The sequence below is a fragment of the Somniosus microcephalus genome, chromosome 15, assembly GCF_052327205.1.
Source record: "Somniosus microcephalus isolate GS21.2 chromosome 15, FLI_Smic_1.0, whole genome shotgun sequence".
In the NCBI taxonomy this organism is placed as follows: domain Eukaryota; kingdom Metazoa; phylum Chordata; class Chondrichthyes; order Squaliformes; family Somniosidae; genus Somniosus; species Somniosus microcephalus.
This window is the reverse complement of record NC_141001.1, coordinates 69,201,820-69,226,058: the sequence shown is the minus strand read 5'-3', so window position 1 is coordinate 69,226,058 and position 24,239 is coordinate 69,201,820. Positions and strand designations below refer to the sequence as shown.

At 44.7% G+C, this 24,239-nt stretch overlaps 1 protein-coding gene across 1 annotated transcript in view; it reads right to left on the bottom strand.

The window, feature by feature from the left end:
- swap70b (switching B cell complex subunit SWAP70b) overlaps positions 1-8,948 on the bottom strand; it is a 143,183-nt gene extending 134,235 nt beyond the window's left edge. Inside the window, exon 1 of the mRNA XM_086007984.1 lies at positions 8,746-8,948. Coding sequence (XP_085864110.1) covers positions 8,746-8,844 — 99 coding nt within the window. The 5' untranslated portion in view covers positions 8,845-8,948. The remainder of the gene's footprint in view (positions 1-8,745) is intronic.
- Between the last annotated feature and the right edge of the window lie 15,291 nt (positions 8,949-24,239).

The window sequence follows — 24,239 nt, the reverse complement described above, 5'->3', positions numbered from 1 at the left end:
TTGGTTCTGTCTTCACAAAGGAGGACACAAATAACCTTCCAGAGATGTTGGGGAACATAGGATCTAATGAGAGGGAGGAATTGAATGAAATCAGTATTTGTAGGGAAATGGTGTTAGGGAAATTGACGGCATTGAAGGTCGATAAATTCCCAGGGCCTGATAATCTACATCCTAGGGTACTTAAGGAAGTGGCCCTAGAAATAGTAGATGCATTGCTGGTCACCTTCCAAAATTCTATAGGCTCTGGAATAGTTCCCATGAATTGGATGGTTGCTAATGTAATCCCACTATTTAAAAAAGGTGGTAGAGAGAAAACGGGGAAGTATAGACCGGTAAGCCTGACATCGGTAGTGGAGAAAATGCTAGAGTCCATTATAAATGATGTAATAACAGAGCACTTGGAAAACAGTGACCGGATCGGACAAAGTCAACATGGATTTACAAAAGGTAAATCGTGCTCGACTAATCTACTGGAATTTTTTGAGGATGTAACTGGTAGAATAGATAAGGGAGAGCCAGTGGATGTGGTGTATTTGGACTTTCAAAAGGCTTTCGATAAGGTCCCGCGTAAGAGATTGGCATGCAAAGTTAAAGCACATGGGATTGGGGGTAAGGTACTGACTTGGATAGAGAACTGGTTGGCAGACAGGAAGCAAAGAGTTGGAATAAACGGGTCTTTTTCCGAGTGGCAGGCAGTGACTAGTGGGGTACCGCAGGGATCGGTGCTAGGACCCCAGCTATTCACAATATATATTCATGATCTAGATGAGGGAACTAGATGTAATATCTCCAAGTTTGCAGATGACACAAAGCTGGGTGGGCGTATGTGTTGTGAGGAGGATGCAGAGAAACTCCATTCTGATTTGGACAGGTTGGGTGATTGGGCAGATGCATTATAATGTGGATAAATGCGAGGTTATCCACTTTGGTGGCAAAAACAGGAAGACAGATTATCTGAACGGCAATAGATTGGGGAAAGGGGAAGTGCAACGAGACCTGGGTGTCCTTGTGCACCAGTCGCTGAAGGTAAGCATGCAGGTGCAGCAGGCGGTTAAGAAGGCAAATGGTATGTTGGCCTTCATAGCGAGAGGATTCGAGTACAGGAGCAAGGATGTCTTGCTGCAGTTGTACAGGGCCTTGGTGAGACCACACCTTGAGTATTGTGTGCAGTTTTGGTCACCTTATCTGAGGAAGGATGTTCTTGCCATGGAAGAAGTGCAGCAAAGATTCACCAGACTGATACCTGGGATGGCAGGAATGACGTATGAAGAGATAGGAGCAGGAGCAGGCCATTGGGTCGATTAGGCTTATATTCGCTAGAGTTTAGAAGAATGAGAGGGGATCTCATTGAAACTTATAAAATTCTAACTGGACTAGACAGACTAGATGCAGGAAGGATGTTCCCGATGGCGGGGGAGTCCAGAACCAGGGGTCACATTCTAAAGATAAGGGGTAAGCCATTTAGGACTGAGACGAGGAGGAATTTCTTCACCCAGAGAGTCGTGAACCTGTGGAATTCTCTACCACACAAGGCAGTTGAGGCCAACTTATTAAATATATTCAAGGAGTTAGATATATTTCTTAAGGCTAAAGGGATCAAGGGATATGGGGAGAAAGCAGGTACAGGGTACTGAATTTGGATGATCAGCCATGATCTCATTAAATGGCGGAACAGGCTCGAGGGGCCGAATGGCCTACTCCTGCTCCTATCTTCTATGTTTCTATGTATGTTTCTTTTACAGTCCTCCTTGCTGTTTTGTGCCATCAAAACATTTTGATGGACATGCTTCCCAAGTCCAAGGCCAAATCATCTATATATACTCAGAACAAAAGTGGAGCCGGCACTGACCCCGGGGGTATACCATTTCCAATCCTTCTCCAATCCAAGAAACACCCATTAGCTTTACCTTTTCCCCATCCCACTTCAATTTTCCATCCATACTGTTAGGTTTGCTCCTAACTCACAGGCCTGAATTTTTGTAACAACCCGTGAGACATCTTGTTGAATACTTCTGGAAATCATATGCACTACATCTACTGCATTCCCTTTATTCATTAATTGGTCGCTTCTTCAAAAAACACAAATTTGTCAAACGGGACTTGTTTTTAAACAGATCCATGCTGGCTGCCATTGTATTTCTAACTGCTCCGTCAACAGTCCATCAGCACACAATAACGTATCCACCTTGACTTCTAGTATTTTTTCGAAACCAGTTATTTTTCTGCAGCTGCCTAACAATTGTTCCACATTATTAATCATTCTAAATGTCAGACTTAGGTTAAGAAATTTGCTTCAAATACTTTGTGGGCTGGCTGTCCTAAAATGGGGGCAGGTTATGTTTACAGGTGTCTTGTATAAAATAGCGCTCGAATTATCTTAGTATTTAAGCCTGCTGGCTAGGGTTGCAAAATTCTGGGAATTTTTAAAAGAGGAAACTTTCCATGGGAATTTTGAGTTTTTTTGCACACTGATGGTTTTTGTCTCTGACCCTTATATTATCTTTGTCATCAAAATAGACATACTGTTCCATACAAATAAAAACAGGCTTTCAAAACTTTATTTAGGTTATAATTTTGAACTTTATTGAACCCCCACAAAAAAGACCCATCTAAAATAAAATAAAGAGCGTCAGCTTATTTAGCCTGTAATTTGTCCTTATTTTGTCCCTTTGAGTCTTCTACTCAGGAGTCTTCTGAGTCTTCTACTCATCATTGCTCCTCCTGATTCTCTGACTCTGGCTCTGACGTGTCCATTTCCTCCTCTGCGTCAGTGTCTAGCTGTGTGGTGGACACTTCTGTATCTGGCTCAATAAGTTGTAGGTTCGCCCAGATAGCCACCAGTTTCTCCACTCTCTTGTTAGTCAGCCTGTTGCGCACCTTTGTATGCGTATTCCCAAAAAGTGACCAGTTTCGTTCAGAGGCCGCTGATGAAGGTGGGATTTGGAGTATCACCGATGCAATAGGTGACAGGGCCTCAGATGCACAAAGTCCCTTCCACCAGGTATGTGCACTGATATGCTTGCATGATTCCCATATCCCATCCCCATTCCAAAGACCTTGCTTGGTAGAGAACTTTGCCAGACTTCCCAGAACTTTGCCCACATCCAGATTGAGATGGTGTGAGAGGGTAGAAATCACACTGTAAGCGCTGTTGATCTGTTCTCCAGAAAGTATTGGTCTCCCAACAAGCTTTGGGTCCAGCATGTATGCTGCAGCATGAATCGGCTCGACACAAAATTCTTGACGCGTCTGTATGAATTGAACAATTGCCTTCTCCTCTGCTTTGAGCAGCAGGGATGTAGGTAGGGCAATGCTGATTTGTTCTTTTAAATCAGTAAAAAGCCTGAGAACATCTGACAAGACAGCGTCATCTCCTTCAATCTGAGCAATTGCAGATGCTACTGGTGAGAGTAGTTTAAGGCTGCTAACCACTCTCTCCCAAAACACATCATCCAGCAGTATTTTCTTGATGGTGGTTTCCATATCCCCAGACTGGGATATTGCCATTTCTTGCAGCGACTCCTTACCCTCCAGAAGGCTGTTGTACATTATGACAACACCACCCCATCTAGTGTTGTTGGGCAGCTTCAGTGTGGTGTTCTTGTTCTTTGTCATTTGCTTGGAGTTGTAGGTTGCTGCAACTACCTGTTTTCCCCTGACATACTTAACAACTTGCTTGGCTCTCTAGTACAGTGCTTCCATGGTTCTCAAACCCATGATGTCCTTGAGGAGCAAGTTAAGCCCATGAGCTGCGCACCCAATAGACGTAATATGAGGGTAGGCCTCCTCCCCTTGAGCCCAAGCAACCTTCATATTCGCAGCATTGTCAGTAACTACTGCAAAGACCTTTTGTGATCCAAGATCGTTGATGACCGCTTTCAGCTCATCAGCAATGTATGTGCCTGTGTGTCTGTTGTCCTTCGTGTCTGTGCTCTTGAAGAACACTGGGAGAGGAGTGGAGACGATGTAGTTTATGATGCCCTCCCCTCGTACATTTGACCACCCATCTGAGATAACTGCACCACAGTCTGCCATCGCTATCGTTTCTTTGAGCTTTCCTTGGACTCTGTTATACTCAGCCTCCAGCAAATAAGTAGACAAAGCATGTCTGGTGGGAGGACAGTATGCAGGGCAAATAACATTGAAAAATCTCTTCCAGTACACATTGGCTGTGAGCATGAGGGGTGAGCCTGTTGCATATACAGCTCGAGCAAGGCACTCATCTGCATTCTTCTGGCTATGGTTATCCATTGTATCAAAGAACCTTCCAAGTGGGCCAGGAGTTGCTGATGATAAGGAGCCTGATGCTGAATGAGAACCATCATCTTCTTGAATGAAAGCAGAGGAACTCTGGGCTGACTGCTGTGAGCTTTGAGTGAAGTTGTTGCATTTGGATAAATGCTGCTGCATCTTTGTGGCTTTCTTTACATATGGCTTTCTACAGTGTTTGCACATGTACACAGTCTTTCCATCTTTAATGCCTGGGGTAAAATGCTTCCACACATCCGACGGTAAACGTGGCATTGTTCTATGCAGAGAAATAAAGGGCATTCATCTCTGTGTCGAACTGCGGTCGATCAGCACGATTGCAACAGGGTGAGTACATTTTTGCTGATGCTCCATGTGATGGAAGCATGACCTGTACACACACGACGCTACATCACCAATAGTGTATTATTTTGTATATTTTAAATTGAAGGACAACAGAGTTCAACAAGTAACTGGTTTATTTGGTATAAAGTCTGATTTACTTACTGCATCATCACAACATCAGCAGAAAACAAAATGACTTCCCTCAGGCCCCCTAACCTGGATCTTAAAAAACTACAGCAGTCTTACAGATGCCTGCAGGCCAATCACAATTCGATATGCAAATATTACAAATAGAGGGAGCTAATCGCTCATCCACCCAATCAGGACACATTTGTTCACAGTCACACACAAAACTTGTAATTATTAAAACAAGCCAAGTAAGAAGATAAACATATATTGATTAAGAAATTCCTTAATAATTAAGATTCCATCTCTGTTAGTAATTTTAAGAGAGGACCTGTGGAAAAAAAAGAAATACAAAAAAAACAATATTATGCTAGCATGTGCTTTTTTGCGCAAAATTCCCAAGCTAAACTTCCCGTGGAAAATTTCCGGAAATTTACCGGAAACTTTCCACCCCTTTGCAACCCTACTGCTGGCGCTCACGGTATAGGCTCACATATGAAGAATGGGCAGTTGGATGCAGTAGCAGGGCGCTCCTATTATCTGTGGAATGGTATATTAGTACAAAAAGTATGAATAGGAGGAGCAAATCAACTCTGCATGTGTCGCTAGGCAGTATTCAGGCAGTTAAAAATACGCAATAAAAACCTCACAACTTGATTAACCCAAAAAGCCTCAAGACACTCAAATTTTCCCAGCAAAACCAATGCATGTCACTCACAGTACACAAACAGTCAAAGTTCAACACATCCTCAACAACTTTTAATGCTTTTATTCATGGAATACCAGTCTGCCCCAAGGATACAAACAGGGCAAAAACAGATTAACAACTGGGCCTCCTCTATGACTCAAAAAGTTTATCCGGTGCTTAGGTGACTCATGCAGGCCAGGGTGGTTGAGGTTCAAACCCCAGTCTATACTGGGGTAGCTGATCTCAGCTGCAGTAGTGCTCCAAATGCTCTCAGCACCTGACTGGTACTCTGTGTGTTTATGTGTTTCTGCTTGACTGATTCTCCCCACGGAGGAACTTGTTTTCCAGCACGCGTGAATATGTGTCAATGTGCAGTATTGTCTCATTCCGTCTGATTGCCTTCCCTGGCACTGGTTATTTATTACTGTGCTTTGCTAGAGATTAAAAATCAAGTTTAATAACAAGATATTCTTCCTTCCCCTCATTTCCATTTGAAAGGCAATGGTTTCTTTCATTTTTACTTCCCCCCCTAAAAGTAATAGCTCATACCAAGTCCTGCAGTGCCCTACTCAAGTGGTTACTCTTCAGGTGCAAGTCAAGATCATAGACGTTGGCAGGCTATTTGGCTGTATGACGCATCACAGTTCAGCCCAAACCTCAACATCCACGTGTGGCCTTTGCAGCAGGGGTCACTGAAGTGGCAAAAACAAAGTTGGCTGATTTTTCCCCTCCCCATCGTGGAAGGCACTGACGCCAACTGTGGCACCTCAATGCCATGCTGAGGTCAGCTAACTCAGCAAAGAGGGATGGGACCTGGGGCCTTGTTACACATTATCACAGGAGAGGTGGGCTGGTTACAATTATTAAAATTATAGAATGGAATTAGTTATTATACATCCTAAAGATAATTTCTAAAATATGCTATCTGGCAGAAGAGAAAGAAGATGGAATTAAGGGTGTAGTTATACTTCCACTTGCCCATTGATGAAAGTGGACAGGGTACTGAGTTTGGATGATCAGCCATGATCTCATTGACTGGCAGAGCAGGCTTGAGGGGTCAAATGGCCTACTCCCGTTCCTATCTTCTATGTTTCTATGTTTGGGGTGCACATCAACACAAACGCACCGATATATTTCAGGAAGCTATGGAATGCACGTAAACCCTTCGTTGTGAAACACTCTTTAACGGGGTTGAATTTCCTGTTGGGGCATGATTGAGAAGTTACAACTGAAATTACGCCCATTCATGCAGCCATTTTGCCAAAATCTATTTACAACTAAATTTCCTACCAATCTCATTAACATACACCAGAACATAATAATCAGGGTCCAAGGAAAGCACCAAACTCACACCATGTATTCCTTCTTTAAGTATGAAAGTTAACGTTTCAAGTCATCTAACTCTCATTTATGCACATTGGGCACAGCATCTTTACGAACCTGCAATTGTGGAACATTTAAACTTTTTAATGTGACTTATACTAATTGCATTCAAAAACACAGAAAATACAGTGCAAGTCTCAGTCAGAAGAAATATATAACCAGCGTAATTCCAGGAAATTCGAGTGTGTGGCTCTTTAGACTGGGGGCAGAGTCATTATAATGAGCTGTGCATTCAGGCACAAGGATCGATGGATGGGTGCAAAGGAGCCAGGATATTCGGCTATAGCATAATTAGGTGCGCAATGCCCTTACGTCCAGGCTTCCTCGCTATTTTACACCGTGGGGGAAAAATTCAGTTGTTTGCGCCTCCCGTTAGCGCCTTAAGAGGGTGCCAAGTGGGGCGCAAAGCAACTAGCGCCCGGGCGCGGCGATATCTGCACCTCTCGCAAAATTAACTAGACATTTTGCGGCGGCATTAAACGCTACCGCCACGATCTCTTGCGCCGGCAGATCGTGACGTCAGTCGAGTGCACAACGCCCCGGAAGCGCCTCGGACCAGATATTGAGTGGCGCCCCCTGCCTTACCGCCTGCCGCTAGCAACGACAGGTTGAGGGGAGCGTTCTGCAGTCAGAAAGGGACTGGGGGAGCGCTATTTAAAGGGGGCCACTTCCTGCCTTTTTTTGTTGGTGACATTTTTGCACCGCGCATTCTGAGAGAGAGAGAGAGAGAGAGAGACTTCTGGAGAGATTCAACACTGTGTGAAGGAGTTTTGGGTACTGAGCAGTAATTTGCAGGTTCATTTTGATTTGCCCTTCCTTGTATCGATTTAGAAGAGATTGTGGGGGCTGCACTCTGAGCTCTTCCCTTGGGTCTCTCCATTGTTCTTTCCAGCAGATTTGATGTACAGGTCTCTCCAGGCCGAGATTCAAGGCTGCAATGAGCAGGATGTGGATGGAGAGCAAGATCAACCCACCCCTTTAAGAACTGGCCGGTGCCAGTGTGTCTGTGTTCCATTGCTGACTGACATCACATGAGCTTCGCCCGCCCTCTGAGGTAGCGCCTCGCTCCTCGGCCTTAGCGCCTTGAGAGGTGTGTAGCGCCTGATTTAGCGCTCCAATCACCTCCAGGGGCGATAAAAGCCAAGTTTGCTGTCGGAGGCGATAATTAGCGCCAGGCGCTAAACTTTGCGCACTGCCAATAATGGTGCCCCAAATGAGGCGATACCGAATTTTTCCCCCGTGTGTTTGCTTTACGCCCCGATTACACGCGTCTCTGGACGCAAACACACAGGAAATTCCAGCCCAAGAGACAATCTCACTACAGCCTAAGGGTTTGTTGGCGCCCCCTGTCGGTATTTAAATATATCAGACAGCACACGGAATACTGTCAATACTTGGCAGCTGCCCATCCCTTAATGTACCTTAAATAGGACACCATCCAAAAAAAAAGTAACACTGCAAACGAGAAGACTGGCCAGAAAATTAGCCCGTTATTCTTGGCCCACAAAAACCTAGATCATTAAAAAGAACCCTTCTATAAAGACAAAATAACTGTTAAATCCGCTGTATTTTACAGAAAAAAAAGTCGGATTGGTGAATGGACTTTGAAAATTACTTAGAAGTGTTAAGCATTAACTCCCCCAGTTGATCTCCGGTCGCTTTCAAAGGCAGATTTAGCTCCCAGCTTTCACCAAATACACTTACTCAAACATCGAGTCACTCCTTTAAGAATCTTAACCACTTTTGGTTTCAAAATCCCATTTGTGATCTTAGATCCCAAGTCCCACAGCCTTGGCGGAAAACGGAAATGGTGTTTACAAACAGGTAAGATTAAAGGAGTCAGCCCACAGGAGCAGCCTGCAGAAGAAGAGACTGGCAGCTCTTCGGCCGGGGAGGGCAGCAACTGGAGTCTAACACAGCACAACTCAACTCAACAGAAAGAGCCTCAAACTCGCCTTAAGTTGGGACTTGGACACCTTGCCGCATTTGTCGACATCCAGGGCAGTGAACGCATGCCAGATAACTTTCAACAGCTCCTCTCGAAGCGCCATCATTGCCTCTGCTATCCCCGGGTTCTCTCTGCTCCGGCTCCGCAGCCACCGCGACACCTGACCCGCCCCTTCCGCACGTCAGTCAGCGGCTCGGCGCAGCTCGCATTCCCAGAAAGGGACTCCACCCACCACCAACAACAACAACCGTCCACAAATGGGAAGGACTGAGTGCAATTGCTTGAGCTGCCCCACTGCAACAACAAAAAGTGCACGGCTTGAAATCAAATAACCAAACTAGAATTACACGCAGATGGTATGTTGTGGCTGAGACATGTTCAACTTTAGTAACGCGTGGTGATGGCTCAGAACTGCAAACACTGAGGAAATGTTCGGAGCCAATTTATCAAAGGAGCAAAAGTGTTTTTAATCATATGGGGTCCAATTTTCGTGCACTAGTGTATGTCAGTTCTAAATGGTTAAAAACTGGCGCAAATCTCGGCAGAATGGCAATAGGCTAAAATCACTCCATTTTCCAAGCCAGGCACAGACCATATCCAAGAGAAAGCCGAATCGTCTTCTCATTGACATTTAATGGCATTATCATCAAGAGTGCCCCCACCATCAACATCCTGGGGGGTCACCATTGACCAGAAACTCAACTAAACCAACCACATTGCTACCACATGAAGTAGTTGAGGCGAATAGTGTAGATGCATTTAAGGGGAAGCTAGATCAGCATATGAGGGGAGAAGGGAATAGAGGGTTATGCTGATAGAGTTAGATGAGGAAAGATGGGAGGAGGTTTGAGTGGAGCATAAACGGTTGCACAGACTGGTTGGGCCGAATGGTCTGTTTCTGTGCTGCATATCCTACGTAATTCTATGTAAACATAAATGCCATGGTTATTAGAGCAGGTCAGAGGCTGGGTATTCTGTGGCGAGTGGCTCACCTCTTGACCAATGTTCCCTCTAATTTTTTTTCCCATGTGCGGTCCAGCGGCCACGCATGCACAGTATCTCTTTCAGCTTGTGAGAGGCCTGTGCGGGACCTCCGGATTGATGCGTGGCTGCGCGCCCGTGCACCTATGAGGGAACGTTGCTCTTGATTTCCCAAAGCCTCTCCACCACCTACAGGGCACAAGTCAGGAGTGTGATGGAATACGCTCCACTTGCCTGGATGGATGCAGCTGCGACAACACTCAAGAACACCATCCAGAAAAAGCAGTCCGCTTGATCAGCATCTTATCCACTAAACGTCCGTCCACCCCATCACCGGCGTACCGTGGCTGCAGTACCATCTACAGGATGCACTACAACAACTCGCCAAGACTTCTTCGCAGCACCTCCCAAACCCATGAGCTCCACCACCTAGGGCAGCAGATGCATGGGAACACCATCATCTCCCAAGTTCCCCTCCAAGTCACACACCATCCTGACTTGGACATGCATTGCCGTTGTTACATCATCGCTGTGTCAAAATCCTGGAACTCTCTATCTAACAACATTATGGGGGTACCTTCACAACGCAGACTGCCGCGGTTCAAGAAGGCTGCTCACCATCACCTTCTCAAGGGCAACTAGGGATGGCCATAAATCCTGGCCTTGCCAGTGATGCCCACATCCTGTGAATGAATAAAAAAACATTTTCATACGTATTCACAGCTTCAAGGGCACATCTGGAAAGGTTCTATTTTAGGTAGGCGAATGGGGTGGCACTGGTACACCCATATTGTACGCACCCTAGGGTGCCACTAATAAACTATTGTGAGACCTATCCAAACTAAAGGTTACATAAGGAAACCCAAATTACAGGTATGAGTCTGTGGGCAAGTAATGGTGAAACTCAGCACCCAACTCCCTGTTTGATGGCTTGAAGTGGAGGCAGTCGCAAGAAGATTGGGATTTTTTTCCAATCCATTGTACCATCCTCAAAGGACATCATTGCAGCATGCCAGAAGGAGACTGAGGCAAGCTGAAGGCTACAGCTAACCGTTACTATCACTAGCCGTGCCAGCCTTGTGTTAGTTTTGGTATCTTTGCTGCAGGTCTGCAGCTGCCTCTCTGCTGTCCCAGAACCTCTGCAGGGAGTTTCCCACATCCATTGCCAGGAAGGTGCACCAATGCAATGCTTCTGTGTGGCTGATTGAATGGTGGAAACAATCAGGAACACAGGAACAGTGGAAAATCAGAATTTGACAGCTTTTGCAGAATCTTTGTATTATCTCACAAATTACTTCAAAAAAAATTATAATCCATGAACTCATGAGGATACAGTATGTATCATAGTCTAGACTTGTTCAGTCTAATTTATTTGGAGAGAACCTCAATAATTTTGGTTTAAGATGATAGAATCATAGAATCTTACAGCACAGAAGGACATTCAGCCCATCGTGCCTGTACCAGCTCTTTGAACGAGCCGTCCATTCAGTCCCACTCCCCAGCAGTTTCCCCACAACCCTGCAAATCAGTCCTCTTCAAGTACATGTCCAACTGTCTTTTGAAAGTTCCCATGGAATCTGATTCCACCACCCTTTCAGGCAATGTATTCCAGATCTTAACAATCCTCTGTGTGAAAAAATTTCTCCTCATTTCCCCTCTAGTTCTTTTGCCAATTATTTTAAATCAATGAACTCTGGTTACCGACCCACTCGCCAGAGGAAACAGTTTCCTACTTGCTCTAACAAAACCCCTCATAATTAATATTATGTTTCCCCTTAACCTTCTCTGCTCTAAGGAGAGCAATCCCAGCTTCTCCAATCTCTCCACATAACTTGAACTCCCTCATCGCTGGTACCATCCTGGTAAACCTCCTCTGTACCCTCTCCAGGGTCTCAACATCCTTCCTAAAGTGTGGTGCCAAGAATTGTACACAACACTCCAGCTGAGGGCTAACCAGAGATTTGTGACTTCCTTTTGTTTGTATTCAATGCCCATATTTACAAAGCCAAGTATCCCATACACTCTCTTAACCACCTTATCAGCTTGCCCTGCCACCTTCAAAGATTTGTGAATATGCACCCCCAGGTCTCTCTGCTGTTGCAACCCCTTCAAAATGGTACCATTTAGATTATACCGCCTCTCCATGTTGTTTCTCCCAACCAGCTTGAAGAGGGATGAAAATGAAGACAAATCTTAAATTTTAAATTAAAGAGGGGAATAATAAATAAATTTAAAATTAAAGCTTACCTTAAGTATTTACCTGGAGAGAAAACAAGACGGTGGATGCAGTCTCAACATTTCCAGAAACCTGGAGAACTGGAACTTTTAAGGCTCCATCTAGAGGTAAAAGTGTACAGCTGCAGGCATGATGGCACCCCGTGGGACCAAGTCGCCAGTCAGCCTAACCTCGGTGGTGGGCAAATTGTTGGAAAGAATTCTGAGGGACAGTATTAATCATCATTTAGAAAAGCACGGATTAATCAGGGACAGTCAGCATAGATTTGTTAAGGGAAGGTCGTGTCTGACTAGCTTGATTGAATTTTTTGAGGAGGTAAATCCTTCATCCCTCTGTTGATGAGGGTAGTGCGTTTGATGTAGTCTATATGGATTTTAGCAAGGCTTTTGACCAGGTCCCACATGGCAGACTGGTCAGAAAAGTAAAAGCCCATGGGATCCAAGGGAAAGTGGCAAGTTGGATCCAAAATTGGCTCAGTGGCAGGAAACAAAGGTCGACGGGTGTTTTGGTGACTGGAAAGCTGTTTTTAGTGGGGTTCCGCAGGGCTCAGTACTAGGTCCCTTGCTTTTTTGGTATATATCAATGATTTAGACTTCAATATAGGGGGCATGATTAAGATGTTTGCAGAAGATACAGAAACTGGCCGTGTGGTTGATAGTGAGGAAGAATGTTGTAGACTGCAGGAAGATATCAATGGAGTGGTCAGGTGGGCAGAAAAGTGGCAAATGGAATTCAATCCAGAGAAGTGTGAGGTAATGCATTTGGGGAGGGCAAACAAGGCAAGGGAATACACAATAAATGGTAGAATACTGAGAAGCGTAGAGGAACAGAGGGACTTGGAGTGCATGTCTACAGATACCTGAAGGTAGCAGGACAGGTAGATAAGGTGGTTAAGAAGGCATACGGAATACTTGCCTTTATTAGCCGAGGCATAGAATATAAGAGCAGGGAGGTTATGCTTGATCTGTATAAAACACTAGTTAGGCCACAGCTATAGTACTGCGTACAGTTCTGGTCACCACATTACAGGAAATATGTGATTGCACTAGAGAGGGTACAGAGGAGATTTACCAGGATGTTGCCAGGACCGGAGAATTTTAGCTATGAGGAAAGATTGGATAGGCTGGTGTTGTTTTCTTTGGAACAGAGGAGGCTGAGGGGAGACTTGACTGAGGTGTATAAAATTATGAGGGGCCTAGATAGAGTGGATAGGAAGGACCTATTTCCCTTAGCAGAGAGGTCAATAACCAGGCGGCATAGATTTAAAGTAATTGGTAGAAGGATTAGAGGGGAGTTGAGGAGAACTTTTTTCACCCAGAGGGTGGTGAGGGTCTGGAACTCACTGCCTGAAAAGGTGGTAGAGGCAGAAACCCTCATCCCATTTAAAATGTACTTGGATATGCGCTTGAAGTGCCATAACCTACAAGGCTATAGACCAAGAGCTGGAAAGTGGGATTAGGCTGGATAGCTCTTTTTCGGCCAGCACAGACACGATGGGTCGAATGGCCTCCTTCTGTGCTGTAAATTTCTATGATTCCATGAATTAAACATATATATTTACTATTTTTGTTTTGCTAAAAGTGAAACTTGTTTCTGGTGCTGAAGTTGAGACTGTCACCGAGGTTGGTAGAGTTCTGCTTGCATTAGTAAACTTGCAGAAGTTAGTAAACTGTTACTGAGGTTGGTAGAGTTATACTGAAGTTAATAGACTATCAATGAGGTTAGTAGACTGTCACTAAGGTTGGTAAAGTGTCAATGGAGCTGATAGTGCTGATGAGACCGCTGGCGTTGATGGCCGTACCAGCTCTTGCTTCTCCGCTACTAACGAGCCGAGCAGAGCCTGCCCACTGAGACTGGACGGCATCTCCTTGACAACACGGCGGACCGATGAGCACGAGTCTCTGGGGCCCACCGGCGTTTTCCAGTTCGCCGCGTCCTGTGCGGACCCGGGGACTAAAGTGATATGGATACTTGCTGGGGAGGTCATTGGGCCGCTCAAAACATGTCCTATAGACCAGGGGGCCTCAACCAGGAGTCCGCGAACCTCTTAAAACCTTCTCGCAGACCCTTATGGAGCCGCGGACCCCCCGGTTGAGAACACCTGACGTAGAGGCATGACAGAAATAGTGATGCCCACAAAAGGAATTTGTGATTTACATAACAATTCAGATATATTGTATTGACTGTATATAGTGACAAGTCCTAGCCAAAATGGAGATGATTGGGTAACTCCCCCGTCAATCACTGCTGTAAGTGACTGGGATTGAATTTACGCACATAATTAGTATTATGTAACTATCCTCCACTCATTGCATTTTACTGGCGAAATAATGAATTTGTATTATGTAAAATAAATCCTGGGCTCCTCAACTTTGGGAGTCCAGGCCATGGGCCTCCAGGTACATCTGGTATGACTAGACATAGTCTGTGCTGATTATACGCCAGGTCCTAACTCCCAAATTTAGGGAGTCCCCACCCCATTATGCCAATGGCGTGGTGGAACAGACAGAGGCACCACCTCCCATAAGGCCATTCCAGAAACATTGCCACAAGTTGTGGTTGCAGCCATTCCAGCGGTCTCGTCAGACTTACAGCAGGAGTCTGCCAGAGCAACCGTGGCTTTTTGGGATCACTGACTCTGAAGTCCTATTTTCTCTGCAGTATTGAGTAAAAGTTACCAACTCCCTGAAGTTTTATGCAACAGGGTCATTCTAGCCTGCCATCAGTAAGATTAGCCAATCAGCTGTGTATAAAGTAACAAAGTCATACACATGCTGGAGCAAGTCAGTTCATTCACTTCCCCATGGACAGAGGACTGCAATTTTATAGTGGTTGGATGATCCACGGTGCAAGGAGCCATAGATTATACCCATTTGCCTATAAATACTCATGATCAATTCCATTGTGTATGTCACCAGGAAGTCCACTCTCACTCTCACTCATTTGGGAACAGCAGAACCACATCATGTAAAAGAATGATGGCTTTCTTAGGAGTTGCCATTAAGCCTTTCTTTTAAAGAAATTCACCTTGCCAATACTCTTTGATCCAGAAAGACAAGTCTCTGGGTGACTCTAGGGAGATCAAGGCTACCTTCCATGTACAGCCAAGGCTGAAGACACCTCTGCTCTTTCCCAAGACATCAGCTGAGCATCACTATAACAAAATCCACCAATCATCATAGAGCTCACAGTTGGAATGTCGAAGGTATGTTTCAGGTGCCTAAATCGATAGGGATCTCTGCAATATGGTCTGGTTAGGGTCTCAAGGATCGCCATTTTGTACAACACAACTTTGTCTTACAAAAAGGACTTATTATGGAGGGCTTGGAGGAGAAATGTACCCAATGACATTAGCAGATCAGCCAGAGGAGCAGCAGCAGCTCAAGGATGATGCGGAGGACTATCTGTTGCTGGCTACAAGAGACATTTGTGCCAACCCAATATGGGAGATATCTTTACTACAACATCTGGCCATTGTATTAACAGTTCTTTCTACACCTTCCCCTTTCCCACAAGTATGCCATCAACTACAAACCCTTCTCTGTAAATGACAACTTACCCAACCCCCATTCATGCCACTTCATCAAAGCCACATCCAAATCTTGCCAAAACAATGTCTTCTACCATTGTTTTATTGACAGCTCCTACTGTGGGTGTGTGCTTATTATTTCTTACCACTGTGCTTCCCCTTGGGACCAGTGTGTCATTTTGAATTCTTAAATTTAATCTTTCAATCGAAGCAGTGACATGACGAACATAGGAACAGGAGCAGGCTATTCATCCCCTTGAGCTTGTTCCATCATTCACTAAATTATAGCTGATCTTAGTCTCGAAAATTTCAATTGACACAGCCTCCACCGCCTTTTGGGGAGCGAGTTTCAGATTTCCACAACCCTTTGCGTGAACAAGTGATTCCTGATTTCACTCTTAAATGGCCAAGCTCTAATTTTAAGATTATGCCCTTTTGTTCTGGATTTCCCCACCAGAGGTAACAGTTTCTCTGTATTTACCCTATCAAATCCCTTTATCATTTTAAACACCTTGATTTTTTTTATTCATTCACGGGATGTGGGTGTCACTGGCAAACCCAGCATTTATTGCCCATCCCTAGTTGCCCTTGAGAAGGTGGTGGTGAGCCACCTTCTTGACCCACTGCAGTCCGTGTGGTGAAAGTACTCCCACAGTGCTGTTAGGGAGGGAATTCCAGGATTTTGACCCAGTGACAATGAAGGAACGGCAATATATGTCCATGTCAGGATGGTGTGAGACTTGAAGGTGAACTTGCAGGTGGTGGTGTTCCCATGCGCCTGCTGCCCTTGTCCTTCTAGGTGGTAGAGGTTGCGGGCTTGGGAGGTGCTGTTGAAGAAGCCTTGGCGAGTTGTTGCAGTGCATCTTATAGATGGCACATACTGCAGCCACGATACGCCAGTGGTGGAGGGAGTGAATGTTTAAGGTGGTGGATGGGGTGCCAATCAAGCGGGTTGCTTTGTCCTGGATGGTGTCGAGCTTCTTGAGTGTTGTTGAAGCTGCACTTATCCAGGCAAGTGGAGAGTATTCCATCACACTCCTGACTTGTGCCTTGTAGATGGTGGAAAGGCTTTTGGGAGTCAGGAGCAATGCTCCCCGTAATGTATTTTTTTGGGTGCGTGGCCTCTTTAAGGGGCTGCACAGCCTATTCAAACCTCCACGTATGAGCGTTTTTTCCATTGAGAAACCGGCAAATGGCCTGAGCGGGAGCTTCAGGCAGCTGCATGGCCATGCAGCTAAACAGGAACATTGGTCAGGTGAGTCACTCGCCGCTGAATACCCAGCCTCTGACCTGCTCCTGTAGCCGCAGTATTTATGTGGCTGGTCCAGTTAAGTTTCTGGTCAATGGTAACCTCAGGATGTTGATGGTGGAGGATTCCAAGCCTGATTATTGTCCAGGTCTTGCTGCATGTGGTCAAGGGCTGCTTCATTATCTGAGGAGTTGCGAATGGAACTGAACGTTGTGCAATCATCAGCGAACATTCCACTTCTGACCTTATGCTGAACGGAAGGTTATTGATGACACAACTGAAGATAGTTGGGCCTAGGACACTGCCCTGAGGAACTTGAGTGTTGTCCTGGGGCTAAGATGGTTGACCTCCAACAACCACAACTGTCTTCCTTTGTGCTAGGCATGACTCCAGCCAGTGGAGTGTTTTCCCCAATTCCCATTGACCAGTTTTACTAGGGCTCCTTGATGCCACACTCGGTCAAATGCTGCCTTGATGTCAATGGCAGTTATTCTCACCTCACCTCTGAAATACAGCCCCTTTGCTCATGTTTGGACCAAAGCTCTAATGAGGTCTGGAGCCAAGTAGTCCTGGCAGAACCCAAACTGAGCATCGGTGAGCAGGTTATTGGTGAGTAAGTGCCGCTTGATTGCATTGTCGACGACACCTTCCATCACTTTGCTGATGATTGATTGATTAGATGACCCTTCAACCTTCTAAACTCAAGGGAATACAAGCCAAGTTTATGCAACCTTCCCTCAATTTAACCCTTTAAGCCCTGGTATCATTCTGCTGAATCTGCGCTGTACCTCTTCCAAGGCCAATATATATCTTCCGAGATTTTGTGCCCAAAACTGAACGCAATGCTCCTCATGGAGTCTGACCAAGACTCTACAACTGAAGCATCGCTTCCTAATTTTTGGCTTCCAACTCCCTTGAGATAAAAACGAACATTTTATTAACCTTTCTTGATTAGTTTTTGTACTTATGCACTAGCTTTTAGTGATGTACGCATGAACACCTAAATCCCTTTGCTGCTCCACAGCTCCTAGTCTCTGACCATTAAGAAAATATTCCGATTTGTCTTTCTCAGATCCAAAGTATTTAACTTCACAGTTCTCCACATTGAACTCCATCTGCAATAGTTTTGTCCATTCACTTAGTCTGTCTATGTCCCATTGCAACTTCCTTCTTCCATCCACACAACTTACTGTGGCTTCTAATTTAGTATCATCTGTAAACTTGGATAGACAATTCTCTATTTCCTCATCTAAGTCATTAGTACCTATGGTGAAAAGCTGAACGCCCCAGTACAGATCCCTGGGGAACACCATTTGTCACAACCAGCCAATCAGAAAATGAATCCTTTATCCCTATTCTCTGTCTACCTACCAACCAATTACCAATCTAGTTTGCCGACAGGAAATATAGGTTACAATAGGATGGCAAAGAAGAGAAAAAGCTGGCATATGCTCTCCTACTTCCCCATCTCTGATTCCCTCTGTCTGTCGCCCCAAGAGCTCCAAAGACTCCACCTCATGTTGGGCTGAAATGGTAGAGGATGGGTGGGTCTACCACCTAGAATCAATTTCTCTCTAGTGCTAAGGGAAATCTGCTCCTTTAAAAAGAATGCAAAAAGGTAAGAATGACCATATTCAAAGCCAGCTGTTAGTATAGAAACTATCATGGGGATGATGAAAACTGCATTTACCAAGGAGGTACATACCATGTGAAGCTTTTATATGCCTATAAAATTGAGTGAAGGAACACTACCAGGTGACAGCTGGTGGTGTAAAGGGCCCTATGCTACCTCCTGAGCATTCATGGTAACTGCAGAAGTTAAGTGAAAGACATGTTTAGTGTGGTACATCCTTGGAAGGTCTGGCTGGGCCATTTTAATTTGCCTGCCCCGATAAGGCCATTTTCTGTGGCACTGAGTGGCTGCACATGTGGTCGTTGACACTTACTTGCTTGGCAACCTCCTTCTGCTGGGCCTGAGAAAGTACCTTTGGAGGGCCTTGCTGCTCTCTCCCAAACTGCATTTCCTTCTCTACTCCACTTAGTCCTACAGCACTTCCTGAGGTCCTGTGCCCTTCTGCAGAACTAAGACATTTTTAACAAACAAACTTTAGGATCTGCTCCCAATCCAGTGTCTCATTGTGCCAGGCCTTTTAAGCTGCTGCAGGTGTTTAAATCCTACAGCAGCACACTATTTCCTGCTTCAAATGGGCGAGTTCCCAATGAGATGCATTTAACAATGCCTGGAGCTGGCCATCAAGTAATTAAACTCTGGCAAGGCGAGTGCTAGAGTGGTCGGGTGGGCAGAAGTCCCACCTCACCACATTTCTGGCAGCGATTGCACTCGGTCAGAAAAATCTGGATTTAATCGGCCACAAATAAATCTCAAATACTGTACTTCATAAACAAGTATACTTTTTAAAATGAATCCCCCTCTACATACATGTTGGGGTTGGAGTTTGGGATTCAAGTAAGAAATATTACAGAAAATAGAATACTGGCAGATTCTCATTGGATTGCTGATAGTGAGTCAGAGATTAGATTATTGAGAGAGGGAGCGGTTCTGGTTGTGGACTTGGAGGAGTAGTGCACATATCCAATTAAAGAATTTGGAAAGTAGTTTTTAAGAGATCGATTCCTAGAAATAAGTAGTATTTTCTTTACTCACTAGATAAATAAATCCCAGTTACATAAATAAATCCGTGCGTAACTTTCAAAAGGGAATTGAATAAATACTTGAAAGGGAAAACATTGCAGTGCTTTGGGGAAAGGGCAGACGAATAGGACTAACTGGATAGCTCTTTCAGAGTCGGCATAGGCATGATGGGCCGAATGGCCTCCTTCTGTGCTGTATCATTGTATGATTCTAATTAATATGGGGGAGTAGCCCTTTACTGTCCCTTTGTTTAGCATGTGGCTTTTTATAGCACAATCCAACAAAATACTAAAACCAGCTTAATCTTTATTTACACTTCTTTCTCTGCCACAACGGTACCTTGTATATTTGAGCATTACATCTCCAAACTTGGTTAATGGTGCAATCATTCCACAAATTGTTACCCGATTTGTTTATATTAACAATCATTATTCTGAAGCTGTTAATCTATCCACCCATTGCGTTCTGTCTTAGGGCAAGTCTCACATGAGATTCTTGAGCCACTTACGAGGGGAAGAGTAGCTGAGGTGGATTCCCATCGCCTTCATTGTGAATGTCATCTTCCGAGTACCTTCTCCTAGGTGGGCTGCAACTTGCAACCAAGGCTAAAGGATCCTCGCCTACCCATAACTATGTGGGAGGCCACCCGCATCCATTGGATGCAAGTAACCCTGCTGGACGTCAGTGCAGCATTCAGAGTTGGTGCTTCACTTGCCGGTGCTGCCTGGAGTGTGGCCCAAACCCGACCCTTCTGACTCAGAGGCTGGAATGCTACTACTGAGCCAAAGGCTCATTGGCTAAAACTTTTAGTATAAACAAAGAAAAGCAGCTGCTGTAACCATTTAGACTCTATTACAAAATATGTAAAATTACACTTTGAAATTTGGCTTTGTTTAATGTTTCATTTGTCAGACATCCAACATGATATAAGGAACCACTTAAAAAAACTTACATTTATATAGCACCTTTCACGACCTCCGGACGTCCCAAAGCACTTTACAGCCACTGAAGTACTTTTGAAGTGTAGTCACTGTTGTAGGAAACGCAGTAGCCAATTTGCACACAGCTAGTTCCTACAAACAGCAATGTGATAATGACCAGATAATCTGTTTTTGTTATGTTGATTGAGGGATAAATATTGGCTGGGACATGGGGGAATAACTCCCCTGCTCTTCTTTGAAATAGTGCCATGGGATCTTCTACATGCACCTGAGAGAGCAGATGGGGCCTCGGTTTAACATCTCATCCAAAAGACGGCACTCCGACAGTGCAGCACTCCCTCAGCACTGCACTGGAGTGGCAGTCTGGATTATGTGCTCAAGTCTCTGACGTGGGACTTGAACCCACAACCTTCTGACAAGAGTGTTACCAACTGAGCCAGAGCTGACACAAATATAGTAATCTACAACTACTTGCCTTTATACAGTGCTCCCCATGCAGAAAACATTTCAGAGCACTTCACAATAAGGAGAAAAGGGATAATGTGGACACCAATGTGCCCTTTAATTTTTTTCCCTGCGCAGGCCCTTTACATTTTCTGCACAGCTGCGCATGCGTCATATTTCTTCCAGCGGAATAGCTGGCAAGTGGCCTGTGCGGGACCTCATGATCAGTGAGCAGCCGCACACCTTAGGGGGAACATTGGTGGATACAGAGCATGGGGAAAGGAGATGGGAATGGAAAGGCTAGAATAGAGAACTGAAAGCATGGTTGAAGAGGAGGTTTTGAGAAGGTAGAAAATTCCAGATGGTAAAAGCATAGCAACTGAACCATTTGGCCACCAATGAAGGAGCAGAGGAAATAGCAAGATGTCTGGTGTTAAAGGAAGAAAGGGTGTGTGCAGGGATGCAAGGCAAGGGGAGTTCACTTAATACAAGTTGGATGAGGTAATGGAGAAATTTGGAAAAAATAATTTTGAAATAGTCTTGCTATGGCACAAGAGTCAATAAAAAGGAGTGGCTGAAGATGTGCCACCAACCCAGATGAGGAGGAGAGCAGGCTAGCGAAGGCTTGAGCCATAGAACCCATATCTCATAGGTCTTCATCCGAGAAAGGATACTCTGACCTCACTTTGCGAGGATGGGGAGCAACAGACAGATGTGACTTTGTAATCCACAGCCCTCGTTTGTGGGATCAGGGAAACTTTTTCTTCATTGCAAGAATCAATGGATCATGTGGCAGTTGCATTGGAATCTGCAGCAGCTCCCCACCTCAGCAGTCTGCAGCTCTGTGGCTATAAGGCACGGATTAGACAGCACCCTGCATTCAGACCGTGGGGTTCGGCTGGCAGCTGCCTCACTGGGCTTTCAGGATCAGATAGCTGCCATTGGACCAACCAGTTCTCTGATCAATGGAGATGCAGATCTCTGGCCCAGTGAAATGGCAAAGGCTGAGTGCAACCTGCACGAGTCTGCCATTTCTCAGAAAACCAGCACATACCAGTTAACTGGCCTCCCCTTCAGAGCACCATTCAAGTGGAATATAGGAGGCAACACCAGGCTGTGCAGGCAAACTCTCCAGAGATGCAGGAGGAAGCACACCTATGCCATGGACTGGTGGGTCTAAAAAAGAGCACCATAGCTGGGGGAAAAAAGCAAAATACCTTAAATAAGGCTGACACTTAAAATTAAAGAGCTTTAAAAAAACTAGGGTTGGCACTGGTGAAAAGCAAAGCCAAAAAAAAAGCACAATCAAAAAACCAGAGGGCACAGGTAGTGGTAGTGAGGGATGCATTATTAAAAATCAAATATCAATAAAACAGATGAGAGGGGATGGTGAATGGCAAACATGGAGCAAATTTTGAAAGTTACAAGCAGTGGCCTGAACAGTTGGCCAAACCAAGAGGAAAGGGCGAGCGAAAGGTCAGGCCAGTGGCAGGGTAAATGCAGTCACGTAAAATTTGGTATGGCACAGCCCAGCCTTTGGGCTACTTGTCCCACTTTGCCAATTTGTGATTTTACAAGGCTGAAGGTTTTTGTGCTGGTAGGATACCCCCATCTAGTGGCCCCGATGAGAACTGAATGATTAAACATTAGTTGGGCTGTACCTTCCTCGGCTTACCACCCTATCCTCAAAAATATTGTTTCCTATTGTCGGACTGCTATTTTATGTGAAGAAGTACTTTCTGATTTCATTCCTAAAGAACATAGCTCTAACTTCAAGATTATGCCCTCTTGCTCTGGATTCCCCCACCAGAGGAAATAGTGTGTGTCTACCCTAGCGAATCATTAGTCAAACAGCATTCAAATTCAAGCCCCATACTGTACTTCAGCTCATAGCCCAAGTCAATAGCTCAGTAAAGTACTGAGTGTGCACTGAACTGTCAGAAGCATAGTCCTTCAGATAAGCAGTTAAACTGACATTCCATCTCCCTTCCAGTGAATATGAAAGATCCTGTGGTAGTATTCATAAGTAAGCAGGTAATTTTCCTGCTGTCCTGGACAACATTCCTCACTTGACCAATACTATCAAAAAATAACTGGTCAGTCTAGTAGTTAGAGACACATTGCTAGTGCCGAATGGCATCCCTATTTTCTGTAAGAATATTACATCATTCTGCCCCTTGAGCCTGTTCCGCCAGTTAGATAATGACTGATCTGTATCGCAACTCCATCTACCCGCCTTGGCTACGCAACAGCTTTTTGGGAGAGTTCCAGATTTCCACTACCCTTTGTGTGAAGACGTGCTTTCTGACATCACCCCTGAATGGCCTGGCTCTAATTAAGATTATGCCCTCTTGTTCCAGACTCTCCCAGAGGAAAGAGTTTGTCCCTATCGAATCTTTTAATCATAAACATTTCAATTAGATCACCCTTTAATCTTCTATATTCAAGGGAATACAAGTCTAGTCCATGCAACCTGTCCTCATAATTTAACCCTTTTAGCCCCAGTATCACTCTGGTGAATCTGCACTGCATCCTCTCCAAGGCCAATATACCCTTCCCGAGGTGAGGTGCCCAGAAATGAATGCAGTACTCCAGATGGGGTCCAACCAGAGCTCTGTACAGCTGTAACATAACTTCTACCCCATTGTATTCCAGCCCCTTTGAAGTAAAGGCCAACATTCCATTAGCCTTTTTAATTATTTTTTGTACCTGTCCACTACTTTAGTGATTTCTGTACATGGACCCCTACATTTCTCTGCTTAGCCACAGTTCCTAGCTTCTCACCATTTAGAAAATACACTGATCTATTTTTGAGGTCCAAAGTGGATGATCTCATACTTTCCCACATTGAAGTCCATCTGGCAATTTTGCCCACTCACTGAAATATATCAACCTCCCTTTGTAACATTCTGCTCCAAAGTTACTGTGCCACCTAACTTAGTGTCGCCAGCAAACTTAAATATACAGCTCTCTATTCCTTTATCCAAGTCACTTATTAGTGAAAAGCCAAGGTCCCAGTTCAGATCCCTACCAGACACCACCAGTCACACCCAATGAGTACATACCCATTATCCCAACTCTTGTGTCCTACCTCCTAACCAATAGGTTGCTTCCAATTCCTTGTAATCTCATTTTTGTTAACAGTTTCTTATGTGGAACCTTGTTGAATGCCTTCTGGACATCCATATAAATAACATCCATAGACACTCCCTTATCTACCACATTAGTTACCTCAAAAATCAACTAGGTTCATAAGACATGACTTACCCTTTACAAATCTATGCTGGCTCTCTCTGATCAGCTCCTAGTTCTCCAAATGCTCAGTCACTCCATCCCTAATATATTCTAGTAATTTCCCCACAACTAACTGACTAATGGGCCTATAATTTCCTAGTTTATCTCTCCTACCCTGCTTAAATAATGGAGTGACATTGGCTTACACTAAACTTCTTGTGAAGCACTTGGATG